General features: G+C 35.5%; 1 protein-coding gene across 10 annotated transcripts in view; it reads right to left on the bottom strand.

The window, feature by feature from the left end:
- nedd4l (NEDD4 like E3 ubiquitin protein ligase) overlaps positions 1–19343 on the bottom strand; it is a 75406-nt gene that overhangs the window by 17842 nt on the left and 38221 nt on the right. For 4 of the 10 annotated variants that reach the window (XM_079587171.1, XM_079587172.1, XM_079587164.1 and 1 more), the window contains 10 exons: positions 17797–17858; positions 17156–17258; positions 15974–16134; positions 15665–15800; positions 15272–15457; positions 13435–13515; positions 9612–9668; positions 8767–8901; positions 7391–7558; positions 1337–1534 (listed from right to left, as the gene is read on the bottom strand). In XM_079587171.1, the coding sequence (XP_079443297.1) occupies positions 1337–1534; positions 7391–7558; positions 8767–8901; positions 9612–9668; positions 13435–13515; positions 15272–15457; positions 15665–15800; positions 15974–16134; positions 17156–17258; positions 17797–17858 (1287 nt within the window). The remainder of the gene's footprint in view (positions 1–1336; positions 1535–7390; positions 7559–8766; positions 8902–9611; positions 9669–13434; positions 13516–15271; positions 15458–15664; positions 15801–15973; positions 16135–17155; positions 17259–17796; positions 17859–19343) is intronic. The other 6 variants (XM_079587173.1, XM_079587165.1, XM_079587170.1 and 3 more) reach the window with 3 other exon arrangements.

Raw genomic sequence — 19343 nt, 5'->3', positions numbered from 1 at the left:
AATGTCTATATGGTTGTTATAATGTTTTAGTATTTCAGCTAGTTGCAGTCAACATTTCTCATTTTTGTAATGAAAATGTTTTTTTTTTAGATGGTTTTAGTTTACAAAAATAATATACACATTAAGTAATAAATAAATTAAACGCATTAAGTAATAAAAGTATAATCATAATATGACATGCTGTATGATAATATGATTCATTAAAATAATATTCATGATTCATCATGCATGGATAATAACAACAACAACAATAATATAATTAATATAATAAATATAACATCATATAATTATTATTAAATTATATACATTTTAAGTAATAAAAGTACAGTAAGGATAGATGATAATAAGAATAATGAATAACACAATATTCATTATGCATGCATAACAACAGCAACAATAATATAATAATAATAATGATTAAATGTTAAGCTCAAAACACTGCAGCTGCAAGCAGACAATACATTACTGGAGGATACACTGATGAGAAGCTACAGGTCAAACTCCTGATGGTATTTGTATGGTAGTAAACAAATGCTTAGTGATGATATATAAATAGATGATCACATCTGTGCATAAAGCATAGTTACGTCAGCAAAAAAAACTAGCTCCGTTCCAAAACCTAAAGAGCTGTTGTGCTCCAGCAACAAACGTGCAAAATATAGTGCACTTACTGTATGACTACAACAGAGTTTGCGATTACCGCGCTACTAAAATAACAGCGTGATACTAGGAATAAAAATAAATAGCACACAAATATTGTGTAGAACAGTACATTTTAATTTCCTATTGTTTTGTGATTTTTGGAAATATGTATAGCCAACAGTTAATCTCTCTTCACCCATGGCCAGCTTGCATGTTTCCTCAGAGCTCATCGCAATGCATTCTGGGATTGCCCTAACCGTGAAGAAAACAGTGGTTGCGTCCAAAATTGCATACTTCCCTACTATATAGTAGGCATAAAAAAGTATGTGACAAAAGAATTAGGTCCAAATTCACAGTACTCATAAAAAGAGTGGGCAAAAAGTACCCGAATGACCTACAGTACTACTTCTGGTGAGATTCTGAAGTGTGCATACGATGGACACTTTACTATCCCATGAGGACACTAGAGAGGATTTGTAAATGGCAGTGAAGCAACTGACGCTGGTAGGTTATATGACAGTGACAACATGAAGAATGATGATTACATCATACTACATACACTCGTCCTATAGAACGTACATTTTTAGCACTCGCCAAAATAAGAACACATTCAAAATAAGTACACACTCAAGAGAGTATGCGATTTCGGACGCAGCCACTACCTTGCAACATATTTTGTGAGTGTTTGTCTTACCCATGTAGTGTTTCTGCTGTTGTGGTCAATGAAGAACGGCCGTCCGTTGGGCGCTATTCTCATTTCCCATCCAGGGGGCAGGAAGCTCTGGTTTGCTTTATGCTGGGATTTAGGTGAGCTGTAGGGAGAAGGCTGGGGGGACTGAGGGTTGGAAAACGTGTCCTTTACGGCTCGCCGTATCTGGGCGTTATTGGCTCCCTGCAACAGGAAACAGAGTCAACGTTTATCAGACTCCGTTATTTTTAGGTTTTACAGCTTTTTGGTGTAACTAATTAGATTTTTTTTGGGTGCAAGAAAGACTTGTCAATGTCATAAAATGTAAAAGATTTGGAAAATGCAGAACGTGTTAATGAGACGGCACGCTGTTATTTAATCCTGCTAAAATTTTAATTAGCGCACAACTCAGAGGATTTCACCTCCATTTCACCTCTTCTATTTCTCTCCCTCTCGCTTTTTTCCCCCAAAAACAAATCTCTTTAACTCTTTAATTAAAATTCACATGGTCCTGTGTGACTGAAAAAACAAAACCATATTTCTTTCTGTAAACTTTCAAACCTTTGTGAATGTTTACCCGATATTCCACAGATCATCTGACTTCAGGTGTGGAAAATGTTCCACGTGTCATGTGATTAGTCCTAATTGCTTATCTGATGAATGAATTCTGGGTATTATTTCCTTCAAAAAGCTAAACTAGCAAAGGAAACAAGATGAGAACAAGCAATATAACGGTTTCATAAGTGTTAATAACTCTATAACATGAACTACAATGAATCAGCTCTGAGCTCAAAGTCTATCGAAGTTCAAAGAAATGTAAATTAAAATGGGATATTTTCCTTTTCAAAAGCGTATCGCTTTACTGAAACTTTTATATTCTTCTTCACAGACATATAGTAAAGAAAAAAGCACTTCCACAAGTCTACAGCATATAGTTATTTAATAAATATATACATATCATATAACATATAATATATATATATAGTATATAACATCTCAAATATATTGTTGTATATTATCATAAAACAAGCTGAGTCGGAAAGAAGCACAGGAATTTTAATCAATTCCACACCAGGCAACCCCATGCCTTTTTTGTTAGCAACCATTTTTTTTGCACGGAAGTGTGTGGCTGTAATTAGCAATAATTGCTATGAGAGCAAACACAAGACACTTATTCCCCCCATTCCCAACATCTGCAGATTAGCTACAAGAGCTATTGTTTATTCCATTAGCAAAGTCATTCTCACAGCGGAGGCCATTAGCTCTGGCTGAGGCCCATCTTGACAGATCAAATTGTTTGCAATATTCAAAGGAAAATTCTGGATTAAATAACAATTTGGTCTGTTGCCATGGAATCATATTTTTGGATTCAGTTTGTAAGAAGCATCACAAAGAATTCATTGTATAATATATACAAATATTACAATATAATATATTTTATTTTATGTTATATTATAATTATAGCATTATAACATATTATAATAACATGTCATATTTTATCAAATATAATATTATATTATATTATATAACATATTATAACAACATATAATATATTTAAAAATATATTATAATATATTTTTTATTTACAACAATATTATTTATTTATTATGCTTTTTTAAAAATTTGTTATCAAAATGATTTCCAGTGGTAATCAGCAACAGGCCACATATACTGTTGATAAAGATCAAATTTAAATTTAATATAATGTAATATTTTTATTAGTTTTTTTTTCATAATATGTAAAAAAATATGACAAAAAAATCTTATGGCTATACTTGCTCACATAACAAAAAATATTGCCATAACATTCTATATATATATATATATATGTATATATATATCTCAGAACAATGGACTATAAAAACAAAATAAGAAGCAGGTTTAAGGTCAGACATGGATTTAGAGCAATAGAACCGAAGGAAACGATGAAGTCATGGCTGTTTGAGAGATTAAACTTCTTTTTGGCAATGGTGACACTTTGGCGAGTTTCACGATAAGCAAACGGACAGCTGCCCCTACCCCTAGTTTCAGGAACGTCAACTGATACGAAGTCACAAAGCGGGGGTAGAAAACAGCCCTGTTCCCTCCACGCACATGTAAATGGTGAGGAGTATATTAAAACTTGATACAAACAACAGCTGCTCAATTCAACTTTCTGATTAATCACGAATAAGGAAAACTTCTGAAAGCCTGTGGCGAGATTAAAAATACATCCCAAGATGTTTTACTCTTTATTCAAAGAATTTTATAGTTTCTGGGGAGCATTAAAGGGCACCTATTATGGAATTTTGAAATGTACCTTTCATGTAGTGTGTAACATAGATCTAAGTGAACAAAAACATCCTGCAAAGTTTGAAATATGAAAGTGCACCGTATATAAAGTTATTGTCTTTCAAAAGTAAGAGTCGACTCTGAGTCATTTTTATGAATCGTTAGAAGACCGAAGCTTTTTCTCTGACTAGATGACGTCAACTTGTCAAGTTATTTGAATATGATACGCCCACTTATTGCGCTCCAAGGCCAGGGAAAACATAATGGCGACGAGACGCTGTGTTCTGAAGTGCGGCTCAAAAGACACCTTTTTTCATCTGCCCAAGGAGGAGCATTTGAAGACTAAGTGGCTACAATTCATATATACAACTATACCACAGAAGTATAGTCCGAGCCTTGTGCTTTGTTCGCGCCATTTTGAAGACGATTGCTTTACCAACTTAAATGCACTCAAACTTGGATTCGCGAGCTGGCTGATATTGAAGGAAGGTTCAGTTCCAAGTGTATTTGCATCAGCTTCTTCCTCCGTATCACAACCTGTAAGTGTTATTAATAATTGTTGCTTTTATGTTTTATGTAGCATGCTTAATAATTATTTTGTTTGTTGTGTAAGCACCGTTTAGCTTCTAGGTCTTCAATGACAATTGTATTGATATGTGAAGTGTTTGTCGTTGTTTTCGGAGTTGTCTTAAAGAATAGAGTAATATCGTAACGTAACTGCATTTTTTTTTTGTAAAAACTTTGTTTATGCATCGAGCTAATGCAAACAAAGACTGATTGTGCTTTTACAATATGAACTCTGGGCTATATGCTCGCTAACATTAAATTCTTTATCTTATTTTTTGTTTTTTTACTACAAACTAAAGCAGGGACTATAATCATTATTATAACAAAATTGAATTGATAAAAGCATCATTGTACTCCGTGTTAAAAATAAGTATTATCTCTGTAAACACTGCTGGGTCATCTGACCAATCAACGCAGATTAGCGTCGCGCAAAGGAGGGGTTTGAAAAACGAGTCGTTGAACGAATCATTTGGGAGTCGGTGAGCAAATCAGGTAAAAATAAATGCATATTATACGACAACAAAAGTGTTTTTTGTCATTGCATGCATGTAAAACTGTTGTTGGGGACTCCCTAAACAACATTAGGAACATTTTAAATGTCATAATAGGTGCCCTTTAATAAATTAATAAAACTAATCAAATGCAAAGTTGCCATTCTGACAGTAAATACTACAATAAATCCTCTCATCATGTGATCAATGGACAGTATGTGTGTGGGTGAATCGCATGTGTCCCTATTTGAAGGAAAAAGTGACCGTGAAGTGAGGAGAAGAGACAATAAACTAGCACAGCTATGTAGGAACTTGGCTGATCAGGGCAACAATCAATTACCGGTATACGGTTTAGTAGTCACTATGCAATATATAGCAGAATTCAGCAACTGACCAATCAGAAACAAGTATTCTAGCAAGATGTCATAATGTGCAAACATTAGGGATGAACCGAAATTTCGGCTAGCAAAAATATTTTCGGGTTTCAAGTAGAAAAACAGATGTTTTGCGCTATTTTGTGCACACAATGTGGATAAGCTACAACAGTTAAACAAGTCAGCTCGGTGGACACTAGCTCTGGATTAACATAATTTCTGGATTTTAATCCGTAATGATATGGCTTCTTAAATCTAAAATCTTTTAGTCTGTGCTGTTTTCTGTTGATGCGTGACTTCGGTACCAAGTCGGTACTGAAATCTTTCAAATGTGACGATACCAGCATTCCCTCTAGCATTTTGTGCTGTTGAACGGATTCTTAACCACCTCTGGTTGGCAACTGCGTTCACGCGCTCAACATGTCTCTGATTGGTCAATGTGTTCACGCGCACAACATACGGTATATGTCTGTGATTGGCTACAATGATCAACGCTTCAAAAACATGTTGTAAATAGACATGGGACATCAATGTCTATTTACAACATGTTTTTTAAGCGTTTATCATTGTAGCCAATCACAGACATATATGTTAAGCGCATGAACACAATGGCCAATTAGAAACATACGTGACCCTCGACCACAAAACCAGTCACATGAGATTTATACATAATCTGGAAGCTGCGTAAATAAGTTTTCCATTGATGTATGCTTTGTTAGATAGGACAATATTTGGCCGATATAAAACTATTTGAAAATCTGGAATCTGAGGGTGCAAAAAAAATCTAAACATTGAAAAGATCACCTTTAAAGTTTTTAAAAATTTATGTTCCCGATTGTGCTGCATTCACTCACAAAAATAAATGTTTTATATATTTACGGTAGGAAATTTACAAAATATCTTCATGGAACATGATCTTTACTTAAATATCCTAATGATTTTTGGCATAAAAGAAAAATTTATAATTTTAACTCATACGATTTATTGTTGGCTATTGCCACAAATATACCTGTGCGACTTGTGACTGGTTTTGTGATCCAGGGTCATATATATATTACAGTTTATTGTTGTTTAAATATATTTTATATCATATTTTACCAACAAACTGGAGTAGAAACAAATCTGTAATGAAAAAGTTGATATAAAAACTACCTTATGCCAACAACTCAGTTTGAGCTATTTGTGTATTGATTATTAAATAAGTTTGAAATAATAATAAAATTACATTTAAAATATAATAATTGATTATTAATTTATTTTCGGGTTTCGGCCAAGTGCATTCTGAATTTTAGTTTTCAGTTTCAGCCCAGATTTTTTCATTTCGGCGCATCCTTAAGAAAAATATAATTGAATATTTATATATCTGGGTAGTAGATGACATTAACTTAACCTAAGGTACCCAATTACCCTTTTATCTGCATCAGCATTTTCAAGAAAGTATGGCTGTTTGTACTTAGCATTAAGGTTACCTTAGCATTTAGTCTCAGAAACATTTAATAAACAAACAAATAACAAAAAAAGGGTTTGCGGGCAGCTGTAAGAGAACAAGATGATGACTGATAATGGCACTAAGCTAAATAACGGGATTATTCTTTTTTTCCTTTACTGTAAATCGAAGTGAATTAAATTACCCTGAATTGAAAGGTCTGAAGCAGATGGATCAGGAAATTGCCTCAGCTGTTCATACCTAAAAGAAGCCAAAGGCAGTGTGCAAAGAACGTGATTCTGATTTCCTATCTCGACCAACTGTGTGTGGACATTGTGGTTATATTACACTGCACAGTCGCAATGGAAATAAAACAGGTGTGAAACCCAAATTCAACATTAACACTTGTCTAGCACCAAATGTAAAAAAATTGCCAAGCAACTGCACAAAATGATAATCTGAATCTCAATTGTGCCAGTGACATGCTTCAACTCAAAGATGCATGAAAACATCTGTCGAGACTCGAGCTTTGTGCAAACAACTTTTACCTCAGAAGTTTATCTAGAAGGAATCTTTGTTTTTCTTCAGAACTCCATGTCAACACATAATAAACATTCCTAACACTATGCCAGCAAAGTGAAAAAATGAGGGGCAAAATGACAAATTACACAATGACCTGCACTGTTTGTCGCTAATTTGCAAGGAAAAGCAAAGCAAAATATGGCATGTAAGAGACTTCTTTCAGAAACATTTAAAAATCTTACCGACGTTTGTGTAAAACTTGATAGAAACTTTGTATGAAAACATTGGTTAAGAACAGCCAAGACTGTTTGAGTTGAATCAGACATATGCTAGATGGACTGGAGCTTGGAGGAGGGGAAAGTGAGAAGGAAGTGAGGGGAGGAACAGAGGGACTGACGGATGTTCTCACCTCTATTGGGGAAGAGAGAGTGACGGTGGGGGAACTGAGGCTACGGGGTCTGCGCACTTGTGGTTCGATTAGATGGTTGCTGGAGGAGGAAGGGGTGGAAGCGGGAGGTGTGGCTGCTGTAGCGCCCCCTGCTGCCGCAGCGGAGGTGCTGGCTCCATCTTCAGTGAGCTGTTGGGCAAAGAGAAGGGTTAGCTAGCTAGCCACCACAAGGTCCGGTGTATAGGAGAACGAGCCTAACTAGAGTGCATTCAAGGTTTACAAAGGTCAAGAATGGAGAGAGCAAGGTCTAAAATAATATAATAGTAAACAAAGGCTAATTAAGTTGATGAAAAGTATCAATAACCGTAAGGTTTAATTTGATTGTGGGGACAAATATGGTCTGTCAGGCTTATAAATGACTGGAATATTTAAAGGAAGTTAAAAGATTGTAGAGCAGGACCTATTATGTTTTTTTTACATTTTAAACTTGTGTAATGTTGCTGTTTGAGCATGAAAAACATCTGCAAAGTTACAAAGGGAGTTATTGTCTATATCAGTAAGCACTTTCAGAACTCGATAAATATGTCTCGATTGTGGTCTTGAGTTTTCTTCCAGAAATGCACACTTCACAATATTCCTCATTTAAATAATTCCTGCCTAAGACATATGCAAAATAAAAGGGATTAGGCCTGGGTGAGCTCCATTAGTAGTCTGTTGAAACTTGTGGTTATGGTTATGGTCATTTCCGAAACACGCTCGAAACGGTTGACCAATCACAACATGTTCGTCCAGCCGACCAATCAGAGCACACTGCTCTTTTTGGAAGGAGGGGGTCCATAGAGACAGGAACTAAACAGAGTGTTACTGACAGACTGTGAAGAGAGGTGCTGCATCAATGTAAATCATGTAAAAAATAATGTTTTTTTTAACATTCAAGCTTGAAAATATATTCTAGTAGACCCCAAAAACAAAATCAAGACAAGGGCATAATAGGTCCTCTTTAAATAAACCATTTTACCCGTTCGGTTTTAAGAAGAAAAAGAAATAAAGAGCATCCTACAAAGGATGAAGAATTAGTTTACTAGGACAAGGAAGAGGACGATAAGATATAGATCAAGAGGGACCAGAGCAGCAATAAATAGATCAAGGGAACACACAACGCTTGGCAGAACAAACAACATCCAGACATTGTGAAGGGATGGGTACACAATAACATGGATGCAAACAGATAAAGGCTGAATAATAAAAAATGATGAGTTTGATGCAGTAAAACAAAGATGGGTCATAAAGAAGGAACGTATTAAAGTCACTCAGATTTGACAGTGGATGATGCTGGAAAACACCTGATGAAGAATAGACCTCTGCTAGCTTTAGCTAGGCTACGCTAGATTACGTACCTGCAGAACGGGCCGTGTCCACGTGGTGCTACGGTTGTTATGGTTGACGTAGTACATTCGTCCCTTGGGGTCCTTGCGTTCCTCCCAGCCTGGCGGAAGGCCTGGTGTGGTCAGGGCATAGGAGGCCGATGGAGACTGAACGAAGTGAAAAGATCAAATGAGTTTGTATATTCAGGAGCCAAGAGAAGCAGAAGAAGAAAAAAACTTGCAGAGATTGAAATCTATTTAGATCAATTCATTGTAACAGGACTGACAGTGATATCAGGGTCATATTTGTATGAGAAGCCTTGTGAACTGATATGACATTTAATTTAATATGATGATTGTGGGAATATTGTCAGAATACTAACACGTTTTCACAGACACAAATGTAGATATAAACACACTCACAAGAACAAAACACTCCGCTCTAGGTGACATGACTTTTACGAACACGTTTGAAATGTATCCGATAGATGTGTCTGGGTGACTTTACATTTAGGGTGAAGATGGACAAGTCGAGGTGTAAAGCAAACCCTTGCAATCTCTAATTTTATGGTCATACACATGCTAAAAAAACTGGTATAAAACAAAATTTTAAATATTTGTGAAATGAGATGTGCCACCTTTAAAATAGAGCTGTTATAATAAATAAATAAAACAATTGTTTAAATTAAATTAAAACAAATTATTAATTTCTAAATATAAATAAAAAGAATATAATTAATAATAAATGTAATTATATAAATATACCTCATTATAAATGAAAAAAATATATATATATAAATATTATAAAATATGTTTAAAAAAGAAGGGGAAGAACCAAGAATACAGGAGAACACAAATGTACAACATGTGGACATTACCATGGTGTCCTCAACGCCTGTGACCGTTTGTGCTCTTGTTCGTCGGGTCTGGGAGCTCTGCTGGACAATAACAGCTGCTTTTAGATGGGGCGGGCAACTGCCCACTTTTGGGCCAGTGGGAGAGGGGAAATGAGGGCAAATGGAAGGACAGGGTCAGCCAGAAAGTGTAACGGTGAGAAGGGGAGGGGGGTGATTTCAGGGTGGTTTTGGTTATTTTAGGTAATTTTTGACAGCTGAAGGGGGTGATTTTGTGAGAGGTGCCCTGCAGTGTGACGTAAAGATGCAGCAACCCCCCCCCAAAAAAGTGGAATAACAAATGGGAAGTGATTAGATGTACCTCAGGGAGTGGATTTAATATGAAATCACTGTTGAATGATTAGATTCGAGAAAACATTGAGATTTGATTCGATCAAAGACTGATAAGAGAGTGCATGAAATACCCAGGTGCTTATTTGTGGAGAGAGAGAAAAAAAAGCATAATTTGCAATTAAGAGATGATTACAGTTTCAACATTTTGTTTTTGTCTTAAAATGACCATAAATCATGACAGCAATTTTTATTTTGCATGAACCATTCCTTCAGTTAATTCATATAATTGTAAGGGAACTCCACACATTAACAATGAAACCATGACACTAAAATAAATAATAATAAGCATTTCAAACTGATTCACACTTGCCTACTGAAACACGGAGGAAACAACATTTGGACTATCATCAGACTGGCACACAGTTTACATTTCAAATGCTGAAAGATTCAACTCTCTGCCAGACAATGAAACGCTCTCCATCTGCTTGTATATGGATGTAATAAAAGACACTTGTCTCAAACAGGGCAATCCTATTAGCCATCCTTTCAAGTAATGCTTGAACATTTGCACTCGTGTGAAATGTCAGCCTCCTTGCACACAGGGACAGGAAGTGCGGGGGGGGGAAAGCCATCTCTCACCCACGCTGATATCATACAGATTTGCTGTGACTATAGTGAAATCCCTCATCTGCAGCTCTGAGAAGCACTTCACAGTCAGAGACAACCGGGCCACCAACCAACCGGCCTCTTGTCAGAACAAAGTAGATGCGATGCAGAGAGAACACTGAAAAGGCATCCATTTGAAAGCGGATTCAGGCGGATGAAGAAAAGCGTTTTTTCCTCCAGTGTAAAGGAAATGTTACTTCAAAGTTCAAAGTTCAAGAATGTTGTTGAAGTGTGGAGTTTAAAGATTAATGTGACTGCTTTATATTCAAACTATTCAGGTGGACAGTTTGTACTTTTAAGACCTAAGCTCTTCAGAATAATCCCAGGCACTAAGAGATGCCTTGCAAAAACTTGGACCAGACGAGTAAGAGTAATTTACAAGTAAATCAGGGAATTAGATATATCACTTCAAGGAACAGTTGACCCAAAAATTGAAATGTCATAATTTACTCATCCTCGTGTCATTTTAAACCTGTATGACTTATTCTACAGAGAAACATAAAATATATTGTGAAGGGCAACAAGGGTATTATAAAAGCAGTACACACTGACTATATTACAAATCTAAAAACCCTGCAATATATAACAGTAACAGATACTGTTCAAAGGTTTGGAGTCAGGAAGGTTTTTTTTTAAATAAAATTAAATGAATACTTTTTATTCAGCAAGAATGCTTTAAATTGATCATAAGCAAGAGCAAAGAAATTTATTAGGTTACAAAATATTTTTCTTAGGACTTTTATTCATAAAATAAATCCTGAAAACAAAACCCTTATTTTGGTTTCCACAAACAATATTAAGTAGCACAACTGTTTTCAACATTGATAATAACAAGAAATGTTTATTGAGCACGAAAAATAGCATATTGGTATGATTTCTGGAGGATCATGTGACACTGAAGACTGGAGTAATTATGCTGAAAATTCAGCCTTGCATTTACATTTGAAAATATATTAAAATAGAAAGCCATTATTTTAAATTGTAATAATATTTCACATTATTTCTATTATCACATTATTTCACATTATCAATTTTTTTACTAAATAAATGCAGCCTTGCTGAGCATAAGAGACAAAAACATGAAACAATCTAACCGACCCCAAATGTTTGAAAGGTAGTGTATTCTGCCTTATATTCTGTTTTTTCCTAAAATACGGCTTTAGATGACATGGGATATAAAGCATGAGTTGTATGGGCTACTTTTATTGTACATAACAGTTTCTTTTACAGGTTATGATATTTGTTGTATGAAAAAGAGCAGCACAAACATTCATTAAAACATCTCTTTTTGTGCTCCATGTAACACAGAAACTCCAGCAGAATTGGAACGACATGAGGATGAGTAAATAATGACAATTGTCATTTATGGGTGAACAACTCCAGAGTCGAGTGTTGATATGGTTCTGAACACCTTGTCAGTACATCTAGTATTCATATAAATAAAGCTCTGCAAACAACCAAATCATTCAAAGCTTAGAAGTAAATCCAAAGTGAGTGTGTATCACATTTGCTTAATGCCTTTATAAGGTTCAATAACTGATCTTAATACGTAGCACAAGGTTACTGCGCGAGTTGGCAGATCTTATCTTGGAAATTCCCAGCATGCACTGGCCTAAATGCCACGATACAATAATGAAATAGACACCAAAACAGTAGATGATGGGGCAATCAGACTGTGTCAAGACTTTTCGCAGTAGTAAGTTTTTACTTAGCTATAACATCTCATAATGTTCCACAAACTGTGTAATTCCTCTACATCAGCATTAACAAGTATATGTCCATCAATAAACCGATGTGTAAATGGAAATGCCCCTGTGCAATGACAATTGATTACAACTCTTTTACACTTTTTTTCCAAACATTAGTGAGAAAGCTGCACTGTCAAATGTTCCATTAAAAGAACTCCCACAGTCACATTATCCCCATGGAAACACGTTAACTCATCCGATGACATCATAATCACCACTATAGCTTCAATAAATCAATCCTAGGAGCTTAATAATACCCTTTAAGTCACTCAGAATTATCCTTTGGCATACACATTACGCACACAAAAACAGGTGATACGAGTGAACATCAGGTGCCATTTTATATAACGTTGACTATTTTGTCATTTACATTATATAATGCAAAACATCAGTGAAATATGAATATTTATTTTCAATCAATTATATATTTAATATATTAATCAGAGTTTCAAAATATTTCTACCAACCTGGGCATGTGCTTTAAAAGATCTATCAAGCATTATGTAATGTGAAAATGTGCGCTATTTATTTTATTCAACAGATATAGTAGAAAGTGGGAGGATAATATTGGTAAGAGATGGAAAACATGGTCAGGAAATCCTCCATGTCGGACCTGATCCTTACGAGCACAGAGGCTCAACGTGTCAGGAATGTCATGGCTACAAAGTTTATTAAAGTATTATTCTTAACTCATTTCTAACAATTGTAGGTTGGGATATGATTTGTTTCCATGTGGGATTGACTAGATGGGGGAAAGAGGCAGTGATGATGTCATCTTAAAAAGTAGAGTTGTTTGAGAGCCTATTTTATAATTTTGATGAAAAATGACAAAGACAAACATTTTTTTCCTCTTTGAAATTATAAAATTTAAGTCAGGAATGTGTAATAATGAAGTAAATAGGGCTGATTCAAAGCATTTTAAGTGTTAAATATTCTACTGTCACATTATTATCATTCCCAAAGGTAACCAAGATGTCCATTAGAGGCAACAGAATTTGATGCAAAAAGAGTGAAAGATTGTACAGTACTGTGAGTAAAAAATAAAAAAAATCACCACATGCAGTGAGAAGGAGAGGTGAGGAGGAGAAAAGTAGGTGTACCGTTGGTGTGGGAGGTTGAGTTTGATCACTGACTCCATCAGTCATACTAGAGGAGCGTAGCCGAGAGGAAAGATGACTCTGCTGGTGTGAGAGAAAGAGATAAAAAGGCATTAGACACGGTTATAAATAAATAAAGACATAAATATCTAATATCTTTCTGAGTGGCCATTTTCTAAGTGGTACAGGCCCTAAATTCATACAGCTAGCAAAAATCTAATTTTTTGGAATATCTCACTCAAATTTGTACAGTTGCTTGTGATCTGAACAGCAAAAAAGAAAAAAGAAATATAATCTTAATATTTAAATTTAAAAAAATCATATTTCTTAATTTTCAAAAAATCATACTTACAAATATATACATTTCTTTTTTATATATAACCTGCTTTCAAGTAGTTTTTTGCCATTTGGGAAGTGACTAAATTCATACAAAAAGTGAAATAGCGTCCATTTATGCCATCTAACATAAAATAAAGTTTCATATTTTTTAATTATATATATGGTCACGTCGCATTCGAAATGACAAAAAAGTATTTATTTTCAACCACTGCTTTTAAGTACTTTTTGAAGTACTCATTTTGAATGCGACGTGACCAAATTCATACACAGAGTTAAGTAGGGTTACTCACATGCGCCATTCGATAAGTATTTTAATGGTAGATGAGTGAGCGATTGAGCAATTTAAACACATCATATGCATGACTGTATAAATACAGTAATGCCTCTGGCGCTTATGTATCTGATATGCTTGATGAATTCAGCACTGCGGCAGATGTCATGATGGGCATCAGCAGAGGAAAAATTTTCAGTTTTAACTTCCCTAGGCCCCTTGCATGTTCGTTTATTAAACATTCAGTCTAACTTTCAACTACAAATAAGAGTCTATAGCACCTTCCGCTCTGTGTACCACAATTAATTGTCTGAACAAATGGACAATGTATTATACAATTTTATTGTGAAAACCACAATCTAAGTCCAAAAGAAAACCAAAAAGAGACAAGCCAGTGCAAAGTGAACCAAACCATAGTAAGAGAGATTTTTCCCAACTGATCGGCTCCTGTTCACAGAAGTTTACAGAAGACCCCTGCGCTGCCTCCACAATGATTCACCAAGTGATTCAGCATGAGTGTACAGAGGTGCACATGTGAAATCTGCTTCAGAGTCAGCTATTAGTTCTGCAATGCCCTGAAGTAGACTAAAAACATGCCAGTTGTGCTTGGAGTCAGTAGAGACAGAGAGACAGTCTCCATTGACTTTGCATTGCGAGAAGCTGCCTCCTTGTCATTTCTGACTTGGAACAAAAAAACAAAACAATGTCTCAAAGCTGCTATGTGACAAGGTGTACAGCAAACAAGCTATTAAAAAAAAAACAGAAATATGCTTTTATAAGCTGTCGACCCCCAGAAAAACGAGCGTTTAAGGACACAAAGTGGTGATAACCCAATGAACATGCCAAATTGTGCAGTCATCATATTTTGGCCAGACTGTCATACAAATGAATTGTGCAAAAACAAGAGAGCACCAACAAAATATGATGTTATAGTCAATGTATGCTTTTTTTTCTGTAAGCTTTTTGCTTTCTATGCATTTTCTTTTTAAAATACCTTAAGTGTTTTGTTCTTCCCTCAAATATGAAATATTTTCCTCATATTTTGATGGTTTAAACAAACTTGTCTGGAGGGGATATTTGATTTGAATGACCCTACATCACTTTTGGCCACTAACTGTATATAAAGATGTATTTATTTACCACATTCTCTTTCTGGCCCTATCTATATATATATATGCGGTTATCTATTGTTTAAGGGCCAGAAAGAGAATCACGTTTTTTCTTTCTTACCACAGCAGAGCTGGGTCCTGGGATTTCTCCATTTGTGTCTGGAGCGAGAGACAATCTAAGGCTGATCTCATCTGAGAATTCTGGAGTGCTGGGGAGGGGCATCGCCAGAGAGGAGGGTCCGGACAGAGAATTATTCAAACCGTCAGTCAATAAAGTTGGGTCTTCCTCAGATATGGGCTCCCATGACTGGAAAAGGAGGGATATGCATGAGAACCTAACAGAATATTGTTTATATTAAGAAAATTACACTAAATACGTAAAAAAAAAAAAAAACTCTGATATTCCTATGATTCTTAACCACAATGAGGGTAAAAAAAGCAAAAGTATTTCGCAGAAATGATGAAGCCATCTAGCTCAAGTCATAGCCACAGAGGTCAGGGGTTAGATACTAACGTCGTCTATGTCCCTGATGTCCAGCTGCTCATTTTCCAGGTCTTCGCTAATGTGCCGTCGAGAGCGGAAAACTCTGTGGGCTTCCTGGTTAATCTGCCGCAATTGATTATCATTTTCCGTTTCTGAAACCACATCCCTAAAGCACAGATAGGGAGAAAATAATTGTTCCGTACATATTAAGAGTCTGGTAAGGTTTTTACGTCACAAAGAAAAATGTTGTCAAACGTTGATTTTTGCATTTCATTGTTTTTGCTCGTTTTTACATGTGCTTTTAACGTTTTTTGATAAATGGCAAAATAGGTCACATACACACTACTGGGCCTCTTCCACTGCGTGGTGCGGTTGTTATGGTTGACGTAGTAGGTCCGGCCCAGGTTATCCACCTTCTCTTCCCAGCCTGGAGGCAGTGGAGGCAGGAGCTGCTGAGGTCTCTGTGAACCTGGATCTGCGGAGTCTGTCACCTCCCAGCCCTGAGAAGAAGAAAGTGAGAGAGACGGAGAAATAGAAATTGAGAGACAAAAAGAGTACAGTAAGTGAGTCAGATGTTCATCAAAAGTAATAATTTTAGTACCAAAAGTTTTCCACACACAAAAAAAAAACACATCTAGGGACAATATTTCAAGGGACAAGGGATAAGATCATTTTAATATCAAGAATATTTCAATAAGGAAGTCGTACGTCTTGGAAGTCAGTGAGGCATTTAAATCTTAAAATCCTGTTCCATCTTAAAATCCTGGTCCACCAAGTTATGATTAGTATTGCAGTTGATTTGACACTGTACTATCGACTAGCAGAGAGAGAGAAATATTAAACCAAACCGAAAACTGACCAGTGGGAATAGAAGTCAGAGAACAGGAAGCTAGAATGTTAAAGGAAGGAAATGCCACAGTCACCCGGTTTAAGCCAAATGGCATACTTTAAAATGGAAAATGCCAAGTAGTCAGTGGGGATGAGAGGATAAAAAGACATGAAAAATCACTAAAAAGCAGGAGAGAAAGCAAGAAAGGAGACATTTAAATGCATCTTTTCAGATAGAAAACATTTCAAGCCTTCTCTCTGTTATGTGCCAGGGTCTATAAACTTGGATGGTCTACATCTACAAACAAAAGTTCCATATCTAATTTAAATCTACATGTTTTGACATTTACTACTTCATATAAGTTCAAGTTTTAGTTACATCTTTTGAAAATGTTCAGTAATAAATTTGGCACTGCCCATTGTTATTAATTTATTATTAATTTACTTGCATTTTATATTCATTTTAGTTGAATTAGTTGATTAAATTAGTTGATTATAAATTTGATTGTCTGAACCAATTATTATTTTAAAAAATGTATTGATATCATTTATAAAAAAAATTCATATCTTTGTTGCTAGGGAAAAAAAACTGATTTAACCCTGAAGAAATTTATTTTTGAGATGAACGCTAAGGGGAAGTCATTTAAAGGAGATAAAATATATACATTCTTCCTGCTGATGGGTTGGTTTTACCTCAGCTTCTTCCCTCATCTCGCTGCTTTCCTCCTCATGCCCGCCGTTCTTTGGCATGTAGGCCATTTTCAGTCTCAGGTAGCCTTTCACCCTAGACTTATGACTACAGGACATAAAAGCATATCATCACAGAGTCAAGTACAGTAAAATATAGTACAGACATCAACATTTTTAAATATTTTGTTTTCTTTCCTTAAGTGGTAACCGCCTTTATTTAGACCTTAATTACACCAGAATTTAAGCAGAATAATTGTTTGAAATTATTTTAATATTTTGAGAGCCTCTATATCTTTCTCAAAAAATATAGTAACATATAGTGTGTAGTCAAGTGGAGTAATCAACGAGAATATTAAATGTATAGCAAAGTGCACAAGCATTAACTGTTCCCGTGCAAAATCTTTGACTGTAACTATAGCCACAAAGCATTAAGGGGATTCACTGGTGTTAAGTTTGGTAGTTGCACATTTCGTTCTGAAAGAAAAAAACAGACAAATTTCAAATGTGCTGTATCAAAGCAAACGTACAGTCCTGTGAATAAGGTAAATAAGTGCAAAACCAAGGCATCAGACTGATGTAACTAAAAATATAGAACTAAAGTTCTGTACTTTTACTAGGTTTGTGAAAGTTGCATAACCACTGACCTTCTTGGACGCAGGAGAAAGTCTTTAAATGTGTACGGCCGCTCCATTGCAGGGTCCTCCGTCTATACAAACAATACAGAAAATAAACAAACATGCCTCAGATCAGGGCTAATCTCAGTGCAATTTCACAAAGCATTAATCTATAATAGTCCCAGCTTGGTTGAAGGTGGGGAACGGTGAATATAGACCCTTGGGTGACGTCCAGCTGTCTTATGTAACACTGTTCTCCCGTTACATTTCAACTGCCCACAGGTTGGATATTCGTGGCTGGTCATTAGTGGCTACAATCTGATGGAAATTGATGGAATTGGCACCTCTGCCAGTGCCCGAAACCAAAAATATGTGAGGAAAGATTGGAGGCCCTGAAGGAAAACGGGAGAGCTTTCCTGTTTGGCAAGTCTGGACCAAACTAGAGGTGAAAAGCATTCAGACTTCAAAACCAGAAAGAACTCAAATCTGCAAGGTATCTTAATAAATAAACACTCCAAGGAAATATATATCCATCTATACATGTCTGATCCAAGTATAGGAAACCACTTTTAAATATTCAGCAATAAGAGCAGGCATAAAAGGAGCGAGTGGTCTGGACTGCAACCATGCAGAAGTGAATAGTAGATATGTAGGCAGCCGCAAGGAAAACAGACCAGACTCCGTGTGCGAGGCTAAATATGCAATCCAGCACAGAAATGTCACTTAGCCACTGGAAATGGTTTCAAACAAAAACAAGGGTTGTTCCATTCCAAATCTTTTCCTAAATGTCCACTGCAAGACAACTATCTCTTGCTCAAAACTTAACTGGAACAAAATGCCATTTTGAAAACCAATGACTTTATCAAGCACAAAGCTTGCCAACACCGGTCTTCTTTGAGACGCTGTGTGGTTTGGGCTGTTTTGAAGCAATGAGGTACAGTATATGAAAGGCTGTTCTATATTGCAACAATATTTGTTACTGTACTAGACTATTTTAAAAACATACAAAAATATTTAAATTTTAAAACATTTGTGTTTGAAAATAATACAAATAATATGCATTGAAAAAATAACACTTTAAGATAGAATAATAATATTTACATGTGCAATTATAATCCATGCACACATTCATATATACAGTATCTGTCAAAAGTTTGGAAAAATTACCATTTTGTTATGTTTTCAAAATGAGTCTCTAATGCTTACCAAGGCTGCATTTTTTTATTTAACGTAATAAAAAAACAGTAATATTGTGAAATATTATTAGAAGTTAAAATAACTGTTTTCTATTTCAATATATTTTAAAATGTAATTTATTCCTGTGATGCAAAGCTGAATTTTCAGCATCATCTTCAGTGTCACGTGATCCTTCAAAATTAATTCTAATATGCTGATTTGGTGCTCAGGTAACATTTCTTATTATCATCAGTGTTTAAAACAGTTGTGCTGCTTAACATTTTTGTGGAAATGGTGATACTTTTTCAGGATTCTCAGAAAACACCATTTTAAAATTACACAATTTTAGTACTGTAAATCCAATTTGAGTTCCAAGTTACCACAATTTGAGAAGCACTGTA

The sequence above is a fragment of the Phoxinus phoxinus genome (genome assembly GCF_949152265.1).
Source record: "Phoxinus phoxinus genome assembly, chromosome: 17".
Lineage (NCBI taxonomy): Eukaryota > Metazoa > Chordata > Actinopteri > Cypriniformes > Leuciscidae > Phoxinus > Phoxinus phoxinus.
This window is presented reverse-complemented; position numbering and strand designations above follow the sequence as displayed.